Genomic DNA, 21,945 nt, shown 5'->3' with positions numbered 1-21,945 from the left:
ACCTAAACCTCCCCTACTGCAACTTGAGACCGTTACTCCTAGTTCTGTCATCTGGTACCACTGAGAACAGTCTAGATCCATCCTCTTTGGAACCACCTTTCAGGTAGTTGAAAGCAGCTATCAAATCCCCCCTCATTCTTCACTTCCGCAGACTAAATAATCCCAGTTCCCTCAGCCTCTCCTCATAAATCATGCGCTCCAGCCCCCTAATCATTTTTGTTACCCTCTGCTGGACTTCTGCCAATTTTTCCACATCCGTCTTGTAGTGTGAGGCCTAAAACTGGACAGAGTACTCCAGATGGGGCCTCACCAATGCCGAATAGAGGGGAACGATCACGTTCCTCGATCTGCTGGCAATGCTCCTATTTATACAGCTCAAAATGCCGTTAGCCTTCTTGGCAACAAGGGCACACTGTTGGCTCATATCCAGCTTCTCGTCCACTGTAACCCCTAGGTCCTTTTCTGCAGAACGGCTGCCTAGCCACTCGGTCCCTAGTCTGTAGCAGTGCATGGGATTCTTCCATCCTAAGTGCAGGACTCTGCACTTGTCCTTGTTGAACCTCATCAGATTTCTTTTGGCCCAATACTCTAATTTGTCTAGGTCCCTCTGTATCCTATCCCTACCTTCCAGCATATTTACCACTCCTCCCAGTTTAGTGTCACCTGAAAACTTGCTGAGGGTGCAGTCCACGCCATCTTCCAGATCCGAAATGAAGATATTGAACAAAACCTACCCCAGGACCGACCCTTGGGGCACTCCACTTGATACCGGCTGCCTACTACACACTACTTATCACTACTTATTTATCACTACTTGTTGAGCCCGATGATCTAGCCGATGATTTTATATCCACCTTATAGTCCATTCATCCTTCTTTAACTTGCTGGCAAGTGGGAGACCATATCAAAAGCTTTGCTAAAGTCAAGGAATAACACGTCCACTGCTTTCCCCTCATCCACAGAGCCAGTTATCTCCTCATAGAAGGCAATTAGGTTAGTCAGGCGTGACTTGCCCTTGGTGAATCCATGCTGACTGTTCCTGATCACTTTCCTCTCCTCTAAGTGCTTCAAAATTGTTTCCTTGAGGATCTGCTCCATGATTTTTCCAGGGACTGAGGTGAGGCTGACTGGCCTGTAGTTCCCCGGATCCTCCTTCCCTTTCTTAAAGATGGGCACTACATTAGCCTTTTTTCAGTCATCCAGGACCTCCCCGTTTCGCCATGAGTTTTCAAAGATAATGGCCAATGGCTCTGCAATCACATCCACCAACTCCTTTAGCACACTCGGATGCAGTGCATCCAGCCCCATGGACTTGTGCTCATCCAGCTTTTCTAAATAGTCCTGAACCACTTCTTTCTCCACAGAGGGCTGGTCACCTCCTCCCCATGCTGTGCTGCCCAGTGCAGTAGTCTGGCAGCTGTCCTTGTTCGTGAAGACAGAGGCAAAAAAAGCATTGAATACATTTGCTTTTTTCCACATCCTCTGTCACTAGGTTTCCTCCACCATTCAGTAAGGGGCCCACACTTTCTTTGACCTTCTTCTTGTTGCTAACATACCTGAAGAAATCATTCTTGTTACTCTTAACATCCCTTACTAGCTGCAACTCCAAGTGTGATTCGGCCTTCCTGATTTCACTCCTGCATGCCTGAGCAATATTTTTATATTTCCTCCCTGGTCATTTGTCCAATCTTCCACTTTTTGTAAGCTTCTTTTTTGTGTTTAAGATCAGCAAGGATTTCACTGTTAAGCCAAGCTGGTCGCCTGCCATATTTACTATTCTTTCTACACATCGGGATACTTTGTTCCTGCAACCTCAATAAGGATTCTTTAAAATACAGCCAGCTCTCCTAGACTACTTTCCCCTTCATGTTATTCTCCCAGGGGATCCTGCCAATCAGTCCCCTAAGAGAGTCAAAGTCTGCTTTTTTGAAGTGCAGGGTCCGTATTCTGCTGCTTTCCTTTCTTCCTTTCTTTCTTTCCTTTCCTTTCCTTTCTTCCAGACCATCTTGTCTGACTTCCTGCTTACCACATGCCATAGAATTTCACTTAGTAATTCCTGCAAGAAGTCCAGAGCTTCTGAGTAAACTAGGGCATATCTTTTAGAAATATATCCAGTTTTGATTTAAAGACTTCAAGTGTTTGAGAATCCACCACAGCCCTTGATAAATTCTTCCAAAAGTTAATTACTTTTACTGATAAAAATCTGTACCTTATTTAACATTTGAATTTGTCTAGCTTCAATTTCCATATTTTCTTCTGCTTCTATTAGAAATCTTCTCCTTATGCAGATACTTATGGATCCTGATCAAGTTATCTCTTAACCTTCTGTTTGAGTAGCTGAATAAATTGAAGATCCTTAAGTCTCTCACTGTAAGACGTTTCTAGACCTTGAATCATTCTTGTGTCTCTTTTCTGAACCCTTTCGAGTTTTTCAATAATCCTTTTTAAAGAGTATACATCAGAACTGGACACAGTATTTGAGTAATGATCACACTAAGGACATATCCAAAGGTTAAAACACCTCTCTATTCCTCGTGTAAGATTCTTTTGTATGTCCCTAATGGCACTTTGTCAAAATTTAAAGCCTGCCCCATTTTTCTCATGTCTCTGGATTTGTTTAGTTGGGAGCACTGTTGAAGGGGAGCAGCATGTTGAAAACAGGGAAAACTAATCCGTTGACCATCTATCAGCGCAGCACCATGATACACAGAGAAGATGGGAATATGGTTACTAATGGGAGCCAAGAACAGGCAATGTCCAGTGTATGACAGCTAAAAAGGATGGAAATCCACCAACAAGAGCAGGAATAACAGCCCTCACTAAATTCTAACTTCTCACTTGGTAAACTCAGTGCCACATTGGGGGTAGGAGAGATAAAGAAATAGAAAGACCTCTCTGCTGTACTTTACGGACTTGCCAAGAGCATGATTTATTCCAAAACAAAACATTTCCTATTCTTCTTTAAAAACAAAAACAAAAAATAGAAATACAGCAGCATTATAACATCCTTGTCAGGACTGCTCTCTCCATTTGAGAACAGACACACTGTCCTCTTCAGGCTTATGAACTCAGCAAGGTGTAAAGCATTATACCAATGATACAAAGCACAGAAGGCAATTTTGTATCCTGTGACGAAGAACTGTCTAGTCCTATGAGTTAATTTTAGTTCATGTTTATTGAAAACAGATGTGAATACCATAGAAACATAACTTTATACAAAAAACTGTCAGCCACACTTTATCTTAAATTCCTTCAAAGAAAGGCATCAGCTTTCTTATATCGGCTGCCTGCAGCTACTCTGCCTCTCCAGCCTGACAAAATACCAAAGGACTATGCAAACTGAAAGTATACTAAAGACATAGCTTGCATGGTCCAAGAGAAGACCAGCACGATACATCATCAGGAATTTGATTTAACACAATCAAAAATCTTGATTCAGGCATGGCCTATGCTGAAACGTTAGGCTGACATAGCTATGGCTCTCAAGGGTGTGAAAATTGTTTCACGTCCCAAGCCACATAGCTATAGTGACCCAACCCTTTAAGTACACACATATAGGTTGATGGAAAATTCTTTTGTCAACTAGCTACTGCCATTCGGGGAGGTAGATTACCTACAGCAATGGAAAAACTCTTCCATCATTATAGGAAGAGTCTATGCTGCAGCGCTACATACAGCTGTAGTACACACAATATAAATATGGCCTTACAGAGTTCCTCCTATCGTTGCAGAAATTGCTTGTGCTATTTTTTTCCTTCCCCCCTATATATTTTTTTTCTTCCTGCATATGGCTTGGAGGTCTGTCTCTTTTTTGGTTCCTTAGATATTTTGACCAGGACACAGCAGCAGCAAGAAAGACAAAATATGAGAAAGTCTTTTAAAACTTTATTAAATCAATACTACTGGGTAAAACATCTAGCAAGGACTGACTAGAGTGGATCTGCCTTCCTTAAGGGGTAGAGACTTTACTTAGCCCCAAATGACCAATTGAGGTTCAAGCACCGTCACTGAAACTTACCATCACCCTTCCCTCATACACAGGATGAGGGCAAAGAGGGCTCCTTCCTGTACCAGACATTCAGGCCCACCCCCTCCCCATGCAGAATCCCTAAGAGATGTTCCATCTTCAGCCTATTCCTGTTCCCAGTCTTGGGTTTATCTAGGAACTGGCCACTTATTTAACTGCACACTGGACCATATGCAGTTGTGAGAAGTACAGTATTACTAACATAGCCTACTGACCCTCCAGGATGCTGTGAAGAAGGTGAAAATGTCACACCACTATCTCCAGTTTGGCGAGAAGAAGAAAATTCCTTCCCTGCTCCAAAAAAGCAACTGGTTTAATACCTACAGCATGCCCATAAATCCAGTCCTAACCTAATCCCATGTGTGGGCCCCTCCCTATCCACAATCTTTAATCCTCCAGTAGACATCTCCACCAAAAACCCTTCCAAGCATCTGAAGATCCTGACAGAGGCCAAGCAGTTTAGAAGTCATCTGTTGTTGCCACCATACATCCGAATTCCACATATCTTGAGGCTGGGCACTTCAGGATGCACTGTGCAACCCACTGGCTGCAAGATTTGACTCTGATAGCAGTCAGGCCCCTGCAACATGGTTGCAGTGAGATTTTCAATAAATAGTGTGACGAGATGTCCCGTTTTTAAAGGGACAGTACCATATTTAAGCCCTCCTGCGGGTGTCCTGACTTTTCTTAAAAACAGGCAAATTGTCCCATATTTTCTGTCTCCTTCCATCGATACTGGTAGGTCCTGCTGCTGGCTGGATCCCTGCTCGCCAGCTGCCCGCCCACCAGCGGTGAGGGGGGAGGTCCAATGGCCGACGTCGGGGGTGGGTGTGCAAGGCTAGTGGCAGGGCAAAGATGCAACGCACAGGGCAGCTGCTCCCCCTGCTGGTCCATCAGCACAGCCCCTGCTGCGTGTCGGCTCTCGGCCAGCAGGGCCCTGTTCCCATCCAGCTTCAGGCCAGCACGGCTGAGTGCTGTGAGCTGCAGTGGCTGGCAAGGGCAGACAGGTGCCAGGCAGCAGCTGGTTATGTGTCACCTCTGCTGTCCACCCATCGGCCCTTTATGTGCTCTGCCTCTCACTGTCCTCTCCCTGCTTTGCCTCTTCGCCCTCCCCCCCAGCCGCACTGCTCCTCCAAATCCCCACCCCACCCCCGGCGGGCACGTCCCACTCCCAGCACTGTGTGGAAAACCAGCCTCTGGTCAGAGCGCTGAGCTCACCAACAGCCTGGCTGGCAGGCTCCTTGCTTCTCCCACTGCCTCTGGCTGGGCTGGTGCCCCTGGGAACACCCAAGACCCTCTGGCCTGCGGCGCTGGCCAGGAGAAGCCAAGCCCTGCGTGTGCCAAAGCCCCCAACAGCGCAGGCACGGGGAAGCCGCTAAGTTCTGGACTGTTGGGAAGTGATTTCCAGCCTGTTCCCACTCCAAACCTGCAGGTTCCACAGCAGCCTCCTGGTCAGGGGTTTAGCACCCTCTTCGCGCCCCCCTCCCCACTGCTCTGGGTGGAGCCCCCAGGGAGCGCTGGGGCTGCTCCATTCCCTAGACACCTTCCCCTGCTGAGCCACTTCTCTGGCCAGGTTCGCTGAAGGCCCTGCAGTCAGCTTCCCTGGGCCCTGGTGCACAATGCTTTGTTAGGGCTTAACCCCTTCCTGCCCACACTGTAACATGGGGCAGACAGGAGGTGGCTGGGTTATGTAGGTGGCCAGCAGCAGCCTGGAGGTGTTAGCTGCCTTTTGACACTGCACAGGCAGGAAGAGACAAGCTGCTTCCAGCCACAGGGATTGCAGGGGGGTTGTGGGGGGGTGGGAGGGGGCGAGAGAGAAGAGATGAGTTCTGCAAAGACATGGCCCAGGTTATCCCTTCCCCGCCTCCTCTTCCCCTGTGGCTGGAAGCAGCTCCCATCCCTTCCCTCCCGCACAGTGCCAAAAGGCTGCTGCTGGCCACATTCTGGTGTGAACCCTGGCAGAAATCGGGGCGGGAGGGGGCATGTGACCCTGCATACCACCCGCCCACGTGTTGCCTCGGGAAGACCCAGCGCCAGGTACCAGGAGAGGCGGGTCCATCCCAGGGGCCCAGCCAGGCATGAAGGGTGCAGAGCGCCGGGCAGGGAGGGGCAGGTCAGTCGGTCACCCCCCCGTGTGAGAGAGGTATATGGGAGTGTGTGTATGTCGCTTCTCCCAGTGAGTATGTGGGAGGTAAGGGTGTGTGTGTCACCCCTCTCTGTCTGGACCCTAAAGTCTTAAAGATAGGAACGTAAATAAAAAGAATCCAGCTATGCAGTATTTCTTTTTAACAGGGGCTCAATCAATTTGATGTTAATTTGAATATTTGTACTGCATAGTTCTGACTGATTGCTGTTGAACTCACTTGAATCTGAGTAATTTTACCAGTTGTCCCGTAGTCAGCATAGGGAAATATGGTCACCCTATCACTAAAGATTCTCTGGTAGATAAAGCCTATGAGATGGTCATAGGGAAGAAGAGAGTTTGGGAAGTTTGGTTATTTGACAACCACTGTGGGAAAAGAAAAGCACTGTCATGTTGGCAGTCTAGGGGCGAAAGACAAGTTATGGAGGAAGGGACGTGTGGGGAGTGGACTGAGGGATGTGTGGCCTAGCAGTTAAAGCATAGAATCAGGAGTTCTGGGTTTTATTCCCAGCTCCACTACTGACATGTTGTGTGCCCTTGAATAAGTCACATAAGCTGTTTGCCTCAGTTGTTCATCTGCAGACATTTTCCTACTGTTCCGCACATGAGTAAAACACACAGAGTCTTAGAAGAAAGATATGCACTTAAACTGTAAGCTCTTTGTGGGAAGGACTGTCTTTTTGTCACTTATTTGTACAGAATCTAGCACAATGAAGCCCTGATCCTTGACTGCAATTCCTACACACTAATACAAATATATAACTAACATATAGTATTTTGTATTATCCAACCCAAGTAAAGATTCAGGTGTGTGTAAGCATGTGTGCTTCCATTGTCCTTCTGTTGTGTCAACTTATTGCCTCTTTTCTTAGACTGTAAACTCTTTGAGGAGGAGGACTTCCTCTTTGTTATGTGTTTGTGTAGTACCTACCACAGTGATTTCCCGGTACATGATGGGGTTCATAGATGTTACCATAAATAATAAATAAATACATAATAGTAATAAGTTTTTTCTTTTATGAACTGATTCACCCATCTCCATCAGGAGACTCTGCCTATAAAACAAATTTCCACAGGAAATTAGAGCAATCCAGAGTCTGTCAATCTTTAGAAAACAATACAAATCTTCCTCTTTGATAAAGCTTTTCCACCATAAATAGAATAACATTTGCAACAACTGTTCTCCACTTACCTCCAAACCCAAAACCCTACCTCAAGCAGAGCTTTCTGTAATGTGAAAAAGAAAAAGAGCCAGAGACTTCCTGAAGTCCACTACAGGCTTTGCTATTGCCAATCTAATTAATGAAGAATGTGCTCAGATACTATGGTGATGGGCAGCAGTGCAAAATTCTAAAATAGATTATTAGAACTACTAATTGTTGATATTATAACACCTGCAATCGTTATCATTCATATGTTAAATTCTAGAGCATACCTAACTCAGTTCATGGATAATTTGGGTATAGGACAAAGGGTTAAAGTAATCAAATACATTATGCAGCATGAATAATTTGTCCAACTCTTGCAACTATCTATTAGCACTTAGTGATTTAGTGGCATTATTATTACATATCACCAATAAGCATTAGCAAGGAATCCTGACTACCCTTCTAGACACTACAAATAAATACATAACTGTACAGTAGACCAGTTACCCCTGGAGTAAATTGTTTACCTTAATATCTATTGTCATAAAGTATAACAGAGTTCTCAAGAGTTCCAGAGAATTGGATGGGTGCTTGTTTTATAATTTGTATGAGTCTAAATAAATAAACAAAGAAGTGTACAGTATGTTATCTAAGTCCACGTCCCAATGCCACTAGTAGATTGTTCCCTGTAGTACAGTATATTTTCTTGTGCATTTGCCAGTCTAGCCTTAAATGGCTAACATTCTATGAGGTGGGAAAGTCCAAAAAGTGGTTATAGTACTGAAGCCATTCCATCTACTCTTTCAGGTTTCCTTGTAGCTTTGAGACAGTAGCAAGTATCTTAATTAAGTATCTTCTTAATACATCATGGAGTTGAAGGACTCATCCATTCACTACTCTTGTGCTAGCACCTAAGCGGAGTTTAGACTTAATACTGAAAGGAGAAACTGAGCTTGATTAATATAGAAGAAATGAAAAATAGGCATTATCTATGAGAAGTAGAATGCCACATTTGTATTTGTTATAATATAGACTATTTTATAAAACAGGTGTGTTAACCATAGAAAAGACTTTACTGAGAATTTACATCTAAACTTTAAATAAAGTATATTTCGCATTTGGTACAATACGTCACTTATTTTTATAATTTAATTATTTTATGTAGAGAAGGCAGAAAATGTTATTGCACTCAATAACATTTTTATACCTTAAAATGCAACATTTTAGGAGCCTAGATATGTTTATTAATTAGCGATTATTAACACCCAGTAAACATTATGTCTCGTAAAAACACAATCTTTCTTCACAGCATGGAGCTGAAATCTATTATTCACTGATTCCATATGCTGAAATACACTCAAATGATCACAAATGACCTTAAGCATTAGATAAATGTAAACGAGGACAGGATGGAAAATGTGCTTTTGATTGATATCTAAAAGACCAGGTTTGAAATCTTGACAAGGAATGAAGTCCTATACAAAATAAATGGCAATCTGAAACATCCAGAATGGATCATCCTATGGCCAGACATACCATATGAAGGAGCCCATCCCAAGAGGAGTTGAGTGTTTAAGAGTGTTCACAGGAGATGCTTAGCATCTTCAAGGTTTGGAACCTAAAAGATTATCTCTGGGATGTGTATCTGCTAGCTCTGTTTCGCAAGCAATTGTGGTAATGCACAGATATAGCTAAGCTGCGTGTATTTACATCCTAATGAATGTAAATAATTTCTAGCTATCAATTGCATGTGCCTATCCTAAGGGCTTGGCTGCACAGGAAAGTTATATCAGTATAAACTAAGGTGTGAATTTAGGCCACTACAGTTATTATACCATTACAACTCCCTGTGTGGACACATTTATTCCAGAATAACAGTGCCTTTTTTCAGTTTAGTTTATGTCGGTCTGGCCTGGTCTATACTACAAAGGTAGGTCAATATAAGTCATCTTGTGTTGCTCTCTTTGGGCATGTGTGTATGCTCAAATTTGTCTCCAGCCAATGAAAGCCCTCCATTACAGCAATGCAGTAACATCACCTCCTCAAACAGTGTTGAGCCATGGTCAACCTACTGAGGTTGACACAGTGTGAGTGTAGATATTGAGTCACTATACTGACCTTAACAGCCCTCCAGCAGCTGTCCCATAATGCCCAACAGTGATCGATTTGGTCACAATTGCGAACTCTGCTGTGCAGGAGTCATGGAGACCAGAAGCCACCCCACCCCCTTTTAAAACCTCAGTGTACCTTTGAAATGCCTTTTCCTGATTGCCCAACTTGGCGTTCATATCTAGCAGCCCTCCCTTGTTGTGTGCAACTGCCCAGCTGACCATGCTGGCTCCATGGACTAGATGTACTCCTGCATGGAGTAGACAGGAGGTGCAGGAACAGCTATGGACCAGCTGTAGATGTGGACATCTATGAAAAGATTGTCCAGGAGAAGCAGGCAACCAGGTAGGTCAGGGTTAAGCAGCAGTGCTGCATGAATGCAAACTGCTTCAGGCTTACCTTAAGAACAGGGAGGACAAGAATTGGTCTGGTGCCAAGCCACAGACCTGCCGCTTTTATAATGCTGCATGCTATACTTGGCAGACACCCCACAAGCACCCCACAGACCACTATGGATACCTCCAAGGAGCCCTCTGCTGTGAACAGCATGGAGGAAGAAGAGGAGGATGAGGAGAGAAACACATGGCAGAGGTTCAAGCTATGCAACAAGACAGATCCTGTTTGAGACTTCACTACAATCTAGCCAGTCCGATGAAGCCTGGACAAGCCTGGTGAAGTGGAAGAAATCTTGAGTAAGTGTGTGCATGGATTTCCCTACACTGTTTAAATGTAAAGATGGCACCCGGCCCAACCCCAAGTTATCAGTACACAGGTGTTGACTTTTCATTGTTCTACTCATACAAGGCGAGGTAGTGGTACAACAAACAGAGGTAGAGTTGTTATCTGCTTTCCTTTCCCCTGAAGGGTTGGACAGAGGAGGTGGTGCCATGCAGAGCAGTTTGTTTATGTACTGTGACAGGGTCAGGCCAAATGGCAACAGGAGAGTGATAGAAGGTAGTTATATTAGCCCCAGATTAAGCAGATCCCTTTTCCCTGAGTAAGATAACAGGCTGTTCCAGAATAATCAGGAAGTTGCTGGAACCAATTAAGGCAGGCTAATTAGGACACCTGGAGCCAATTAAGAAGCTACCAGAATCAATTAGGACAGACAGGCTAATCAGGGCACCTGGTTTTAAAAAGGATTTCAGTTAGTGAGGTGCCTGCGAGGAGCTGGGAGCAAGAGGTGCACAAGAAGTTGAGAAGTACAAGCATTATTAGACATCAGGAGGGAGGTCCTGCAGTGAGGACAAAGAAGGTGTTGGGAGGAGGCCATGGGGAAGTAGCCCAGGGAGTTGTAGCTGTCACACAGCTGTTACAGGAGACACTATAGACATCTGCAATCCACAGAGCCCTGGGCTGGAACCCAGAGTAGAGGGCGGGCCCGGGTTGCCCCCATCCCCCCAACTCCCTATTTGATATAAGAGGAGTTGATCTGGACTGTCGGTCCCACCAGAGGGGAAGGTCTCTGGCCTGTCCCCCGACCCATTAGGTTGGCCAGCAGAGACTGCGGGGATTGTTCTCCTCCTTTTCCCCATGCTGGCCAGTGACGAGGTTAGCCGAGTGACTGGCAGGTTTGTGCCACTAACAAAAGGAACCAAACTGAGGACTTCCATAAACCTCTGAGGCGAGCAAATCCGCCAGAAAGCACAGAACCCACCAAGGCAGAGGAGGAACTTTGTCACAGTACATAGGGATGTCCTTTGTATCCTCCCAAAAATTCTCAATGAAACTTTGCAATCCTCTCACAAAGGTTTCTAGGGAGGCAGTCTTACTGCTTCCTACAAGGTAGAATATTTTCCTCACACCATGCCACAGTGACTTAGACAGGCACTATTGTAATAAATAGGCTAGTGGCATATGGAACTGGCTGGCTTCAGGATGCCAGCAACAGCTGGGTTCTCTGTGCGTTTATTACCCTCAGGAGTCAGATATCAGCTAAAATCACCACCACCACATGTGAACAAAGGTGCCAGTACTCAGTGCCACTGCCCTGTTCTTGTACACAATTTGTTGGGGAAGTCAAAACAGCTTTTGAAAAGGGAAATCATGCCTCTCCAATCCATAAGATTTCTCTGAGGGGGTCAAAAACATGTGAACAAGGGTGATCCAGTGGATATGTTGTACTTGGACTTTCAGAAAGCCTTTGATAAGGTCCCTCACCAAAGGCTCTTAAGCAAAGTAAGCAGTCTTGGAATAAGAGGGAAGGTCCTCTCATGGATCAGTAACTGGTTAAAAGACAGGAAACAAAGGCTAAGACTAAATGGTCAGCTTTCAGAATGGATACAGGTAAATAGTAGTGTCCCTCAGGGGTCCGTACTGGGACCAATGCTGTCCAACATACTCAGAAATGATCTGGAAAAAGGGGTAAACAGTGAGGTGGCAAAGTTGGAGATGATACAAAATTACTCAAGATAGTTAAGTCCAAAGCAGACTGCAAAGAATTACAAAGGGATCTCACAAAACTGGATGACCGGGCAACAAAATGGCAGGTGAAATTCAATGTTGATAAACGCAAAGTAATGCACACTGGAAAATGAAATCACAATAAATCATACAAAATGATGGGGCCTAAAATTAGCTGTTACCACTCAAGAAAGAGATCTTGGAGTCATTGTGGATAGTTCTCTGAAAACATCCACTCAACATGCAGCATCAGTCAAAAAACGTAATAGAATGTTAGGAACCATTAGGAAAGGGATAGATAATAAGATGGTAAATATCATAATACCACTATATAAATCTGGCATTGACCACTGTCAGAAGATAGGATAGTGGGCTAGATGGACCATTGGTCTAACCCAGTATGGCTGTTCTTATGTTCTTTACCCATGGAAATAAGGGCCAAAATTTCATTGTTTCATGCAACTGAAAAATTCCCTCCTCATTTTCCCCCACCTCCTCTGGAAGGCCATATTCACCATGGCTGGTGCTGGAGAATGGTGTTGTGCAGAGATGCTTCAAAGCAGAAGTATCAATAAGCATGTCTGATTTAAAATTTTTCTTGAAATAAGGAAAGGAATTTATTTTTCCCGTTCTGTCATGATTGTAAATCCAATGATATATGTGTGTGTTTTATTTGCAGCTGCTGGACTGTGTGGACAAGGGACAACATGACCAGTGAGATCCTGCAAATCAGTGCTGCATCAGACCATGAATAGAGGACAAATATGGCAGGCAGCATAAAGAAGGAAAGATCCAATAGGAGAAAGGCTCAAGAGTCTGAGCAAGAGATGCGCCAGGACATTATGGGGCTTCTCAGGCAGCAAACACAGATACTGCACACTCTTGTTGATCTTCAGGTCCAATAATCACAGGCTTGCCTCCCTTTTCAGTTAATGGAGAACTCCAGTTTAACAGCCCCCTACATCTCCCTAACATTCGACATAGCATCATGTGCTGCATCCTTACCCCTACCACTCCATGCCAGAGGATAGTAAGGAAAATCACAGCTTCGTATACACTGACCTGTGAGAGTCCCTCCCTGCTTTTTCATACAAAACACTGATGCTGTGTTGTCTGTCAAGAGCTGCACCGCTATGCCTGAGATCTGGGGAATGAAGACCTGGCAAGCCAAGCATATCGCCCTGAGTTCCCTAACATTCATATGCAGGGAGAGTTCTGTCTGGGAACAGAGGCCCCAAGTCCTGAGACTGCCAAAGTGGGCTCCCCACCTCAGGTCTGACGCATCGAAGACTAAGGTTACCAACGTATGAGGGGCAGCAAAGGGTACCCCTTTCATTACAGATTCTGAATCTCTCCACCAGGTCAGCGAAGCGAGGACCGGAAGCGGAATCGTGAGTATCCAGTCCAGGAGGTGTCTGCTTAGGATGTAGACTTAAGCCGGCCACAACTGAAAGAGTCTGAGACTAGCCTTGCATGCTGCACCATGCCACCATGTGATCCAGCAGCTTGAGGCAGACCCGAGCAGTCACTAGTGAGTGGATTGTGACCTTGGAACTCAGGTTCGACATAGCTTGGAAACAGGCTTCCAGTAGGCAGGCGTTGGCCTGGTTTGGATCGAGCACTGCCCCGATGAACTCTATTCTCTGAACCAGGACCAGGGCTGACTTCTGCTCATTTATCAACAGACGCAGCATCTGGAAGGTGGCCTGGTACTGTGCTGATGCTGTGCTGCACCTGATCCTGCAACTGACCTTTGATCAGCCAGTTGTCGAGGTATGGGTAAAGTTGCACACTTCAATGCCTGAGGAAGGCTGCCACCACCGCCATACACTTTGTGAAGACCCAGGGGGCTGCCGATAGACCGGAGGGAAGAGCGGTGAATTGGTAGTTGTGTTGTTCCACTATGAACCTGAGAAATTTTCTATGACCGCGGAAGATAGAGATGTGGAAATAAGCGTCCTTTAAGTCAAGGGTGGCATACCAGTCTCCTCGATCCAGAGAGAAAATGATGGACCAAAGAGACCATACAAAACCTCAGTTTCTTGAGATATTTGTTGCGGCAACACAGATCCAGGATGGGCTGTAGCCTCTCCCCGCCCCCACCCCCATGGGCCTTTGGGATTAGGGAACACTGAGTGTAAAACCCCTTCCCTCTCAAGTCTCAAAGAACCTCCTCCACGACACTCACACATAGGAGGGCTTGCATCTCTTAGATGAGAAGCTGCTTGTGAGAAGGGTCCCTGAAGAGGGACAGGGGGTTGGATGAAAACTGAAGGGTGTAACTGACTGTTACTGTACTCAGTACCCAACGGTCTATGACCACACTGGGCTGGAGGGCAACAGGTGGTCCAAAAACAAAAGAGGGGATGGATCCAGTGCTGAGACTGGTATAATGCAGTCGGACATACCTTCAGAAGGCCTGCCTGGACCCACTTTGAGAGCCCAACTGGGAGGCAGAGATAGGTGGGAGGGGTTGTCATTTTTTATAACCTTTTCCCTTTTTTTTGTAGGGCTCCTACCTTGGAGATGCCATGAACCTGGGATGTTGCTAGGGCCTGGAATGCTTCCTGGAGGCTAGTAGTATGTAAAGGCCTAAGGAATGAAGTGTAACTTTTGTCCTTGAGACCATGGAGCTTCGAGTCTGTCTGATCAGAAAACAAGGAGGAGCCCTCAAAAGGGTGGTCCTGGACAGACTACTGAACCTTTTGAGGAAGGCCAGACAATTGCAGCCACAAACAGCACCTCATGGTGACTGCTGATGCCACAGTCCTGGCTGCTGAGTCGGCTGCATTCAGAGTCGCCTGAAGGGAGATCCTGGACACAGTTTTGCCCTCCTCTAAGATGGCCACAAATTCCAGCCTCGATTCCTGTGGATGGGAGTATTTAAATTTGGACAGGGAATCCCAGAGATTAAAATTGTACCTCCCCAGTAGAGTCTGCTGGTTGGAGATACATAGTTGGAGACTGCCCATTGAATAAACCTTCCATCCAAACAGGTCCAGTCTCTTAGCTTCTTTATTTTTGACATTAACGCTCGACTGCCCCTTCTTTCCCACTCATTCACCACCAACACAACTGGAGATCCTGGGGGAGGGTGTGAGTAAAGATAGTCAAAACCGCTTGCTGGAATATAGTATTTCTTCTCTGCTCTCTTTGAGGTGGGGGAGCAGAGAAGAAGGGGTCTTCCACAGTATCTTAATGGGCCCTAACACTGTTTCATTTATGGGTAAGGCTACTCTGGAGGGAGCAGCAGCAGCCAGGATGTCAATCAGGCTGTGCGCCAACTCCTTAAGCTCTTTAATCTCCAGACCCAAGTTATCCGTGACTCTTTTCAGGAGGTCCTGGTGGGCCAGGAAGTTGTCTTGAGGAAGCAGGGTACTAGGGCCTACAACCGCCTCATCCAGGGACAATGAGGAGAAGGCCTGCACCGGAAGAGGCCTGCTGGACCTTGTTCCTTTCTAATTCGGTAACGTTAGCTGGCGAGGGTCCTTGAGGGGTCAGCAGGATTGGGAAAGACAGCAGATCCTTCGCTGCCTAAAAGGCCTCCAGTGTTGAGGGGGCCAGCAACCATCTGGCCCCACAGCTGCTCCTGGGAATAGGTGGCAGGTCCCCTACTAGACTCGGCACTCTAGGCGGAGTCTGTGGAGCCATCAGCGGCTCAGGAGAGGACAAGTGACCCGACATGGGTCTCACCACACCAGTCCTTCCCTGCTTGTCTCTCTTCGGCACTGAAGAACACCCTTTCTCGGTGCGCTGTTTTTTATGTTTCTTCCTTGGCACTGGGGATGGAGAACGGTTCTGGGAAGAACATGGTGCCGGGGGAGCACTCCACACAAATGCCGAAATACTCGACACTGATTTGGAGCAGCTCAACTCCGAGGCTGGTCTGAGGCCTGCCTCCAAAAGAATGGCTTTCAGTTGAATATCCCTGTCCTTCTTGGTACAGGGTATGAAGTCCCTGCAATTCTGGTACCTCTCTGAGGTAAGACTCCCTCAGACATGTTAGACAGCTAGTGTGCAGGTAACTAACTGCCACCAGCTTGTGGCAAAAGGCATACAGCTTGAAGCCTGGGGACCGGGGCATGCCCAGCCCTGGGGGTGAAAAGTCCCTTGTCAACAGGGACAAATACTATCACTACTATATACACTAACTCTAAAAACTATATACACTAACTATGATAACTATACAGAATATGACCAAGAAAGTCCAACCAGTGGGAAAGAAAAGCCTTGCCACAGCAAGAAGGATAGTTCCAGCAACTGTCATGGGTGGTAAGAAGGAACTGAGGGTGCTAGAGCTGGCCCTACGGATACCACTGATACCACTATGCTCTATGGATACCACTGGAAAATCTATGGCAATTGTGCACATGGTGTGCACACATCTAGCATGGAATGGACATGAGCAAGCACTCAAAATAAAAACAGTTCTTTAATAGTGCCAAACATTATCTAGCAATTTTGTAATGACATACATCAAAATGTTGTAAGTATTTTAGCTAATCCTCAGAAGACTTCTGTCAGGTAAGTCAATACCACGCACATTTGATAGAGTAAGGGAAAATGAGGCAGAGAGGTTAAGACCTCTCAGCAGAAGAATTGGCACAACCAAGATTAGAATAGAAGAATTCCTGGAGTAAAATTTTCAACACCACCAAAGTCACTTAGGAACCTAAGTCCTACTGACTTTCAGTAGGAGTGAGGAGGAGTCTTTTGAAAATAAGGCATAGGCTCTTAAATGATTTAGGCGCTTTTGAAAATATTAACCCTTACTCCTTGCCCCACATTCAGTACAACTGACCACAACGCCTCACAACTAGGCAGTTTTCAACCAGTGAACAGCTTTCTAATGCTGAAAGACATATTGTATATTTTAAAAAATTAAAAGGAAGAAAAATAGTATGTCACATGTGGCCAAGATTAATTATATTGTACTCTCTAGGCCAAAAAGCAATTCAGTTGAGATAAATATATTTTATGTACTACTATCCCAATTTCAATTCAGATTTTTTTCCAGAGTTCTCAGCATATCTGGAAACACAAACACACACATATATGCAGTCAGCAAAAACTGTACTGTATTATTCATGTATAATTGCTCTTTGCTAAGACTCCTCACAGGTGAGGGCCACATGTACATTTGGGGACCACCATGCAGATGTTATGATTATTTATTTATTTATTTTACACCCAGGAGCATAATTCCTTAAATTAAAGGACACAGTCTCGTTCTGAATAGTGGTATGGTACCAGAATTCAGGACTAGATGCTTCCTTTAGTGTAATAAATTCCCTTCCCATGAACCGCAAATTACTAGCCTGAATAATTGATACTGTACAGTTATCTTCCTTGCCAATAGAGATATTATAACTCACATTTCTGCATTCACTTCACAGTATAATTTTATACAAACAATTCATCAGCAGCTTTTAAAATATCTTACCAGCTTGATACAGTCTGAGCCTTAAATACTCCTGCATTTTGATTTCTGATGATGATGTCACTTACATCTGTAACATACTTGTTAAGAATCATCCATGAAATTAGCATAAAAATAATGATTTAATCAAAAGGACTTCCCCTACCCTAATTGTTAATGTCTTCATCGCGTCTTTGACCTATTAGGTCTTCCATAATCTGTGTTCATAGTGAAGTAATGCAGGTATAGCGCTACGGCAGAAGTACTCTGATAGCCCTTGCCAGTAACTCACCAAATTTATCCATGCCCATCCTCTATCCTTTTTCTGGGTTGTTTTAAACAAGGGTTTTTCAGGCCTTATGTATTCGTAAAGCTAACTACGAGTTTAAAACAAAAACAAAAAACAGGAAGCAGCAGCAGCCCAACCATAATACCTCTTGGGATACATACTATGGACGCAGACCGGTCCGCACAGCAGACCATGTGCTGTTTATTTTGCATGGTTTTTTTTTTAACCTTGTTTAGCTTGAGATGTGCAAGTAGCTCACTGGGCAGACACTTCAGGAGCTCAAGACGTTGAATTCCTCCCTGAAACAACACCCAGGCATTTGGCTCCTGGCTGTGATGGTCTGTGTGAAAACGGAGCAGTCAGCAGGAGCACAGTGACGTGTACTCAGTGGAGTTTCTGGTTTGTTGTGAGCAATAGGTGGCACATGGGCTGAAAAAGAGTGTTGTCTTTGCTTCATTCTCAGCCTCTTCCAGTCTGGAAACTCAGGACACAGATTTTGATTCCCCCGTAGTCAGTCCCCCGCTAACCAAAACAAGGAGTGGCACTGATTGATTTCAGAAGGAGCTTGACCCAGTCCTCTTTGGTTGGAGGGAGAATCTCCACAACTTAGGACGGTACTTGTGGCTAGTGGTAAAGAGTACTGTTGGAATGAATGGGGGTGGCAAGGTACTGAAATAGTCTTGGGAGGACAAACAAAAATATATCTGAACCTCAATGTATCTGATTCATTCACAAATATGACACAAATATCAATGTTAGGACCTGTCCCTGTTCCTAATAGATACTGGTATCCAGTTCAAAAAGCATTAATCTCCTCTAAAATAACTTCTCACTCTTACAATAATCACTAAAATCAGCATAGCAAAGCAAGACCAGTGCAAGGTGCTCAGATATACAGGGACGTTAGAAATGTCTAATCACACAGGCAGTTTATATGAATGAACCAAAACAATGGTGGCTTTTTTTGTTACATGTCATCATGCTCAGGGTGACCCTAAACCTCTGACTGTCAGAAGCCGGGAAGGGATGGCAGGGGTGAATCACTCCAGCTGCCCTGTTCCGTACACTCACCCTGACGCTCTACTACCGGCCACTGTCGGAGACAGGATACTGGGCTATATGGACCGTTGGTCTGACCGTATGGCCATTCTTATGTCATGGAAGAAAGTGGAGAAAATCAAATCAGTGGTACTAAAGAAAGATGTTACTGAAGTTCACATATGTAGTTGAATTTTTCAGTGTGAACTTTTCTGCATGCAAATTAAATAATGCTATGTTTTGATGATTAAGAAGTGACTAACTAATATGTCCCCTGAAATTACATAATTAACCTACCTAATGATACTGACTATACAGGAATAGATATTTTAGGAAAAATTTCTAAGTGAATAATGTGGAAGTAAAGACAATTGACATTTATTTTGTGTAACAGAAAATCAAAAAACTGTTGATCGAAGAGTGTTATAAATTAACCTCTCCACAGTCTGGACACACCGTTTGAAGTGTTTCCATGGCATTCAATGGAATCCCATGAGGTACAGCATGTACCTGTAGAGCAAAAGAAGGGCATGACTAATCTCATAAGCAGAACATGTTATTTTGTTAGTAGAGATAATACAGCTGATAAATTAGCCTCAGTGCAGTAAATTTATATAATTCTGAAAAAACTATTAATAATTTTAGTAAACATTTTAACATTATGTATTTTAAATACATATACAAACCCGTATCTTAAGAGATTCAGGCTGAACTTGGCCTTTATAACCTAGATTTATCATGATTGTTGAGAGATCCATACACTTCATTATTATTTATTATTTTAATGGTCATTACAGTGTACTGTGTCAGCACTTTGTATTACTGATAATTTCAGGCACTGAAGCTTGTCACACAATTCTAGATACAGTAGTTCACGTCATCAGTGCACAGTGAGAAATAGAGCTAAAACTGGAAGGTACATTACATTAATGAATCAGTTGGCTACTTTTCTTAGAAATGGGCCTGATCTGTGGATCTGGAAATTCCTAGCTGATTCCGAACTTTCCAAGTGTTTTAGGAGGTTCGCATTTGGTGTTCTGGTTTGGATTCATCACAGAGATATGGCCCAAGCTGCAAAATACAGATTGAGATCAATATCACCCCAAAGTTTAAAAAGGGGCTTAGATCCGATGACCCAGTTCAGGTCCCTCTTTAACTTTCCCTTGAAAGATCTAATCCTTTCTCTTTTTATATTATCTTTATTTATAGAATTAAAAAGGAACTTTAATTAGACAACTACACTCATACTAAATTAAGGATAAAGTTCTGACTGAAGCTGACAAAAGCAAGGAAATCTGTCTTTACATAACCAGTTTGTACCCACATTCTCCATATAATTATATGTTATGACAGGGGTGGCCAACCTCTGGCTCCATATGCAGCTCTACAGAAGTTAATATGCGGCTCCTTATATAGGCACTGACTCTGGGGCTGTAGCTACAGGCGCCAACTTTCCAGTGTGCCAGGGGGTGCTCACTGCTCAACCCCTGGCTCTGCAATAGGTCCTGCCCCCACTCCACTCCTTCCCGCCCCCTCCCCTGAGCCTGCCGTGCTCTCGCTCCTCCCCCCCAAAGCCTCCTGCACACCAGGAAACAGCTGATCGGGAGGTATGGGGAGGGAGGGAGGGGGAGGCGCTGACTGGCAGGGCTGCTGGTGGGTGGGACGTGCTGGGAGCCGTGGGAGCTGATCGGGGGACTGCTGACGTATTACTGTGGCTCTTTGGCAACGTACATTGGTAAATTCTGGCTCCTTCTCAGGCTCAGGTTGGCCACCCCTGTGTTATGATCTATTACACAATTTAGAGCTACCTGTGATAAGCACAATGGATGAAACCTTTTAAATGAGTTAATTGTATATGTCAGAGGATCATTTAGGATTTTAAAAATTCTCAGCACCTCATGTCATAAGCTCATTTATCACTTTAAATATATTTTTATATAAAAGTGGATAATACTTCAAATGTACATGTATGGTGAAGAGTGACAGACCAACACCTTTGTTTAATTTTAAGGAAGTTAGTCATGTAATAGTCTAATAACATATGAATATACTATGCTAATATAAGCATTCACAATATACAGAGTGAATTCCTCATCTACCAGCCAAAAACAGACATGTAACAGTTTGGAAAATAATATGAATGTTGTCAGAAATTAAAAGAAAAATCAGATCCTCAAAAGCTTAAGAATACACAAAGCAAGGCAGTTAGTTACGCTCACTGAATTGCAATAACAACAACAACAATAATTATGATGATGATGATAATACAAAGGCAGATACTCAGATGCAATGCACTATTGCCAGGTCGATTTTCAATTACATTTCACTGATGTATTCATTTGTTTCTTAATGTGCTCATCTTGCCCATTAGGAATAATTAGCAGGCTTGCTTGGTGATTTCCTGGTTTCTGACAGTGATTTTTTTTTTCTTTTTGTTGACAACCACTTTTACTTTTTGGAAAGTAATTTTTGGATATTATAGTATGACTGCCATGTAATTTAAAATTCCTAAGAAATTTAAAGGGAAGATGTAAACAGTAATTTTTAAAATAAGGTTATTTTAATCAATAATACCTCAATAATAAAGCAAAATACTAGACATTAACCATTCCTGAAGAGCAGAATCCAGAAAAGGAAACAATAATTTAGCAATGTTAATATAACTTGGTACAATAAATTACTAAAATATACCAAAACTATAATAAAAGTTATGAGAAATAAATCACTACTTTTGGTAATTTTGGACATTTGGGGCTAGATTTTGTTCTCAGTTACTCCAATAGAAATCCCCTGATTTCAGTGGGGATGGCATGGATGTAACAGATCAGAATTTTGTCTATAATTGTTTTATAGTTAGTTACTATAGCAAAGAATGCAAAAATAAAATTACCATAAGACAGAACATAAAACTATCAGTGAAGTCCATTAAAATACATAACATTCAACATACATTTTATTACGCACTCTTCCAGGAGCACATGCCACCTACACTGTAAAGTTTTAAATCTGCTTCACTTTGGCACCCTGCTATATTAAAGACATTGTAAAATGCAGTACAATAGGAACACTTTGAACGCTGAGCTCCAGAGTACCAACTGTTTAAATGGGGCGGGGGGTGGGGGGGGGAACTTTTTAGAAGCTTTCAGCAAGCACTTCTCTGAAAGGCTAACAGAGTCAGTACAGACTTTAAGACGTCTTGTAGGATTTTAGAAAATATAAGGTATTTCCAAGAAAAAGTGTGGGCACTTAACTTCCTTAATTAGGTGATATTAACTGATATCCTTTTGAGGAACAAAAAACACTTTGATCATTTAATTCAATGCAATGAGTGAATGTTTTAGCACATATCAGTTCATATACTTGATGCAG

At 43.8% G+C, this 21,945-nt stretch overlaps 1 protein-coding gene across 1 annotated transcript in view; it reads right to left on the bottom strand.

Moving 5' to 3' along the window:
- The window catches only part of CAMKMT (calmodulin-lysine N-methyltransferase), a 336,083-nt gene that overhangs the window by 32,105 nt on the left and 282,033 nt on the right, over nucleotides 1–21,945 (bottom strand). Inside the window, exon 7 of the mRNA XM_075127144.1 lies at nucleotides 17,274–17,340. Within this exon, the coding sequence (XP_074983245.1) occupies nucleotides 17,274–17,340 (67 nt within the window). The remainder of the gene's footprint in view (nucleotides 1–17,273; nucleotides 17,341–21,945) is intronic.

This window comes from Caretta caretta, chromosome 3, assembly GCF_965140235.1.
Source record: "Caretta caretta isolate rCarCar2 chromosome 3, rCarCar1.hap1, whole genome shotgun sequence".
NCBI classification, from domain to species: Eukaryota; Metazoa; Chordata; order Testudines; family Cheloniidae; genus Caretta; species Caretta caretta.
The sequence above is the reverse complement of the archived record's forward strand: the minus strand, read 5'-3'. Positions and strand labels throughout refer to the sequence as shown.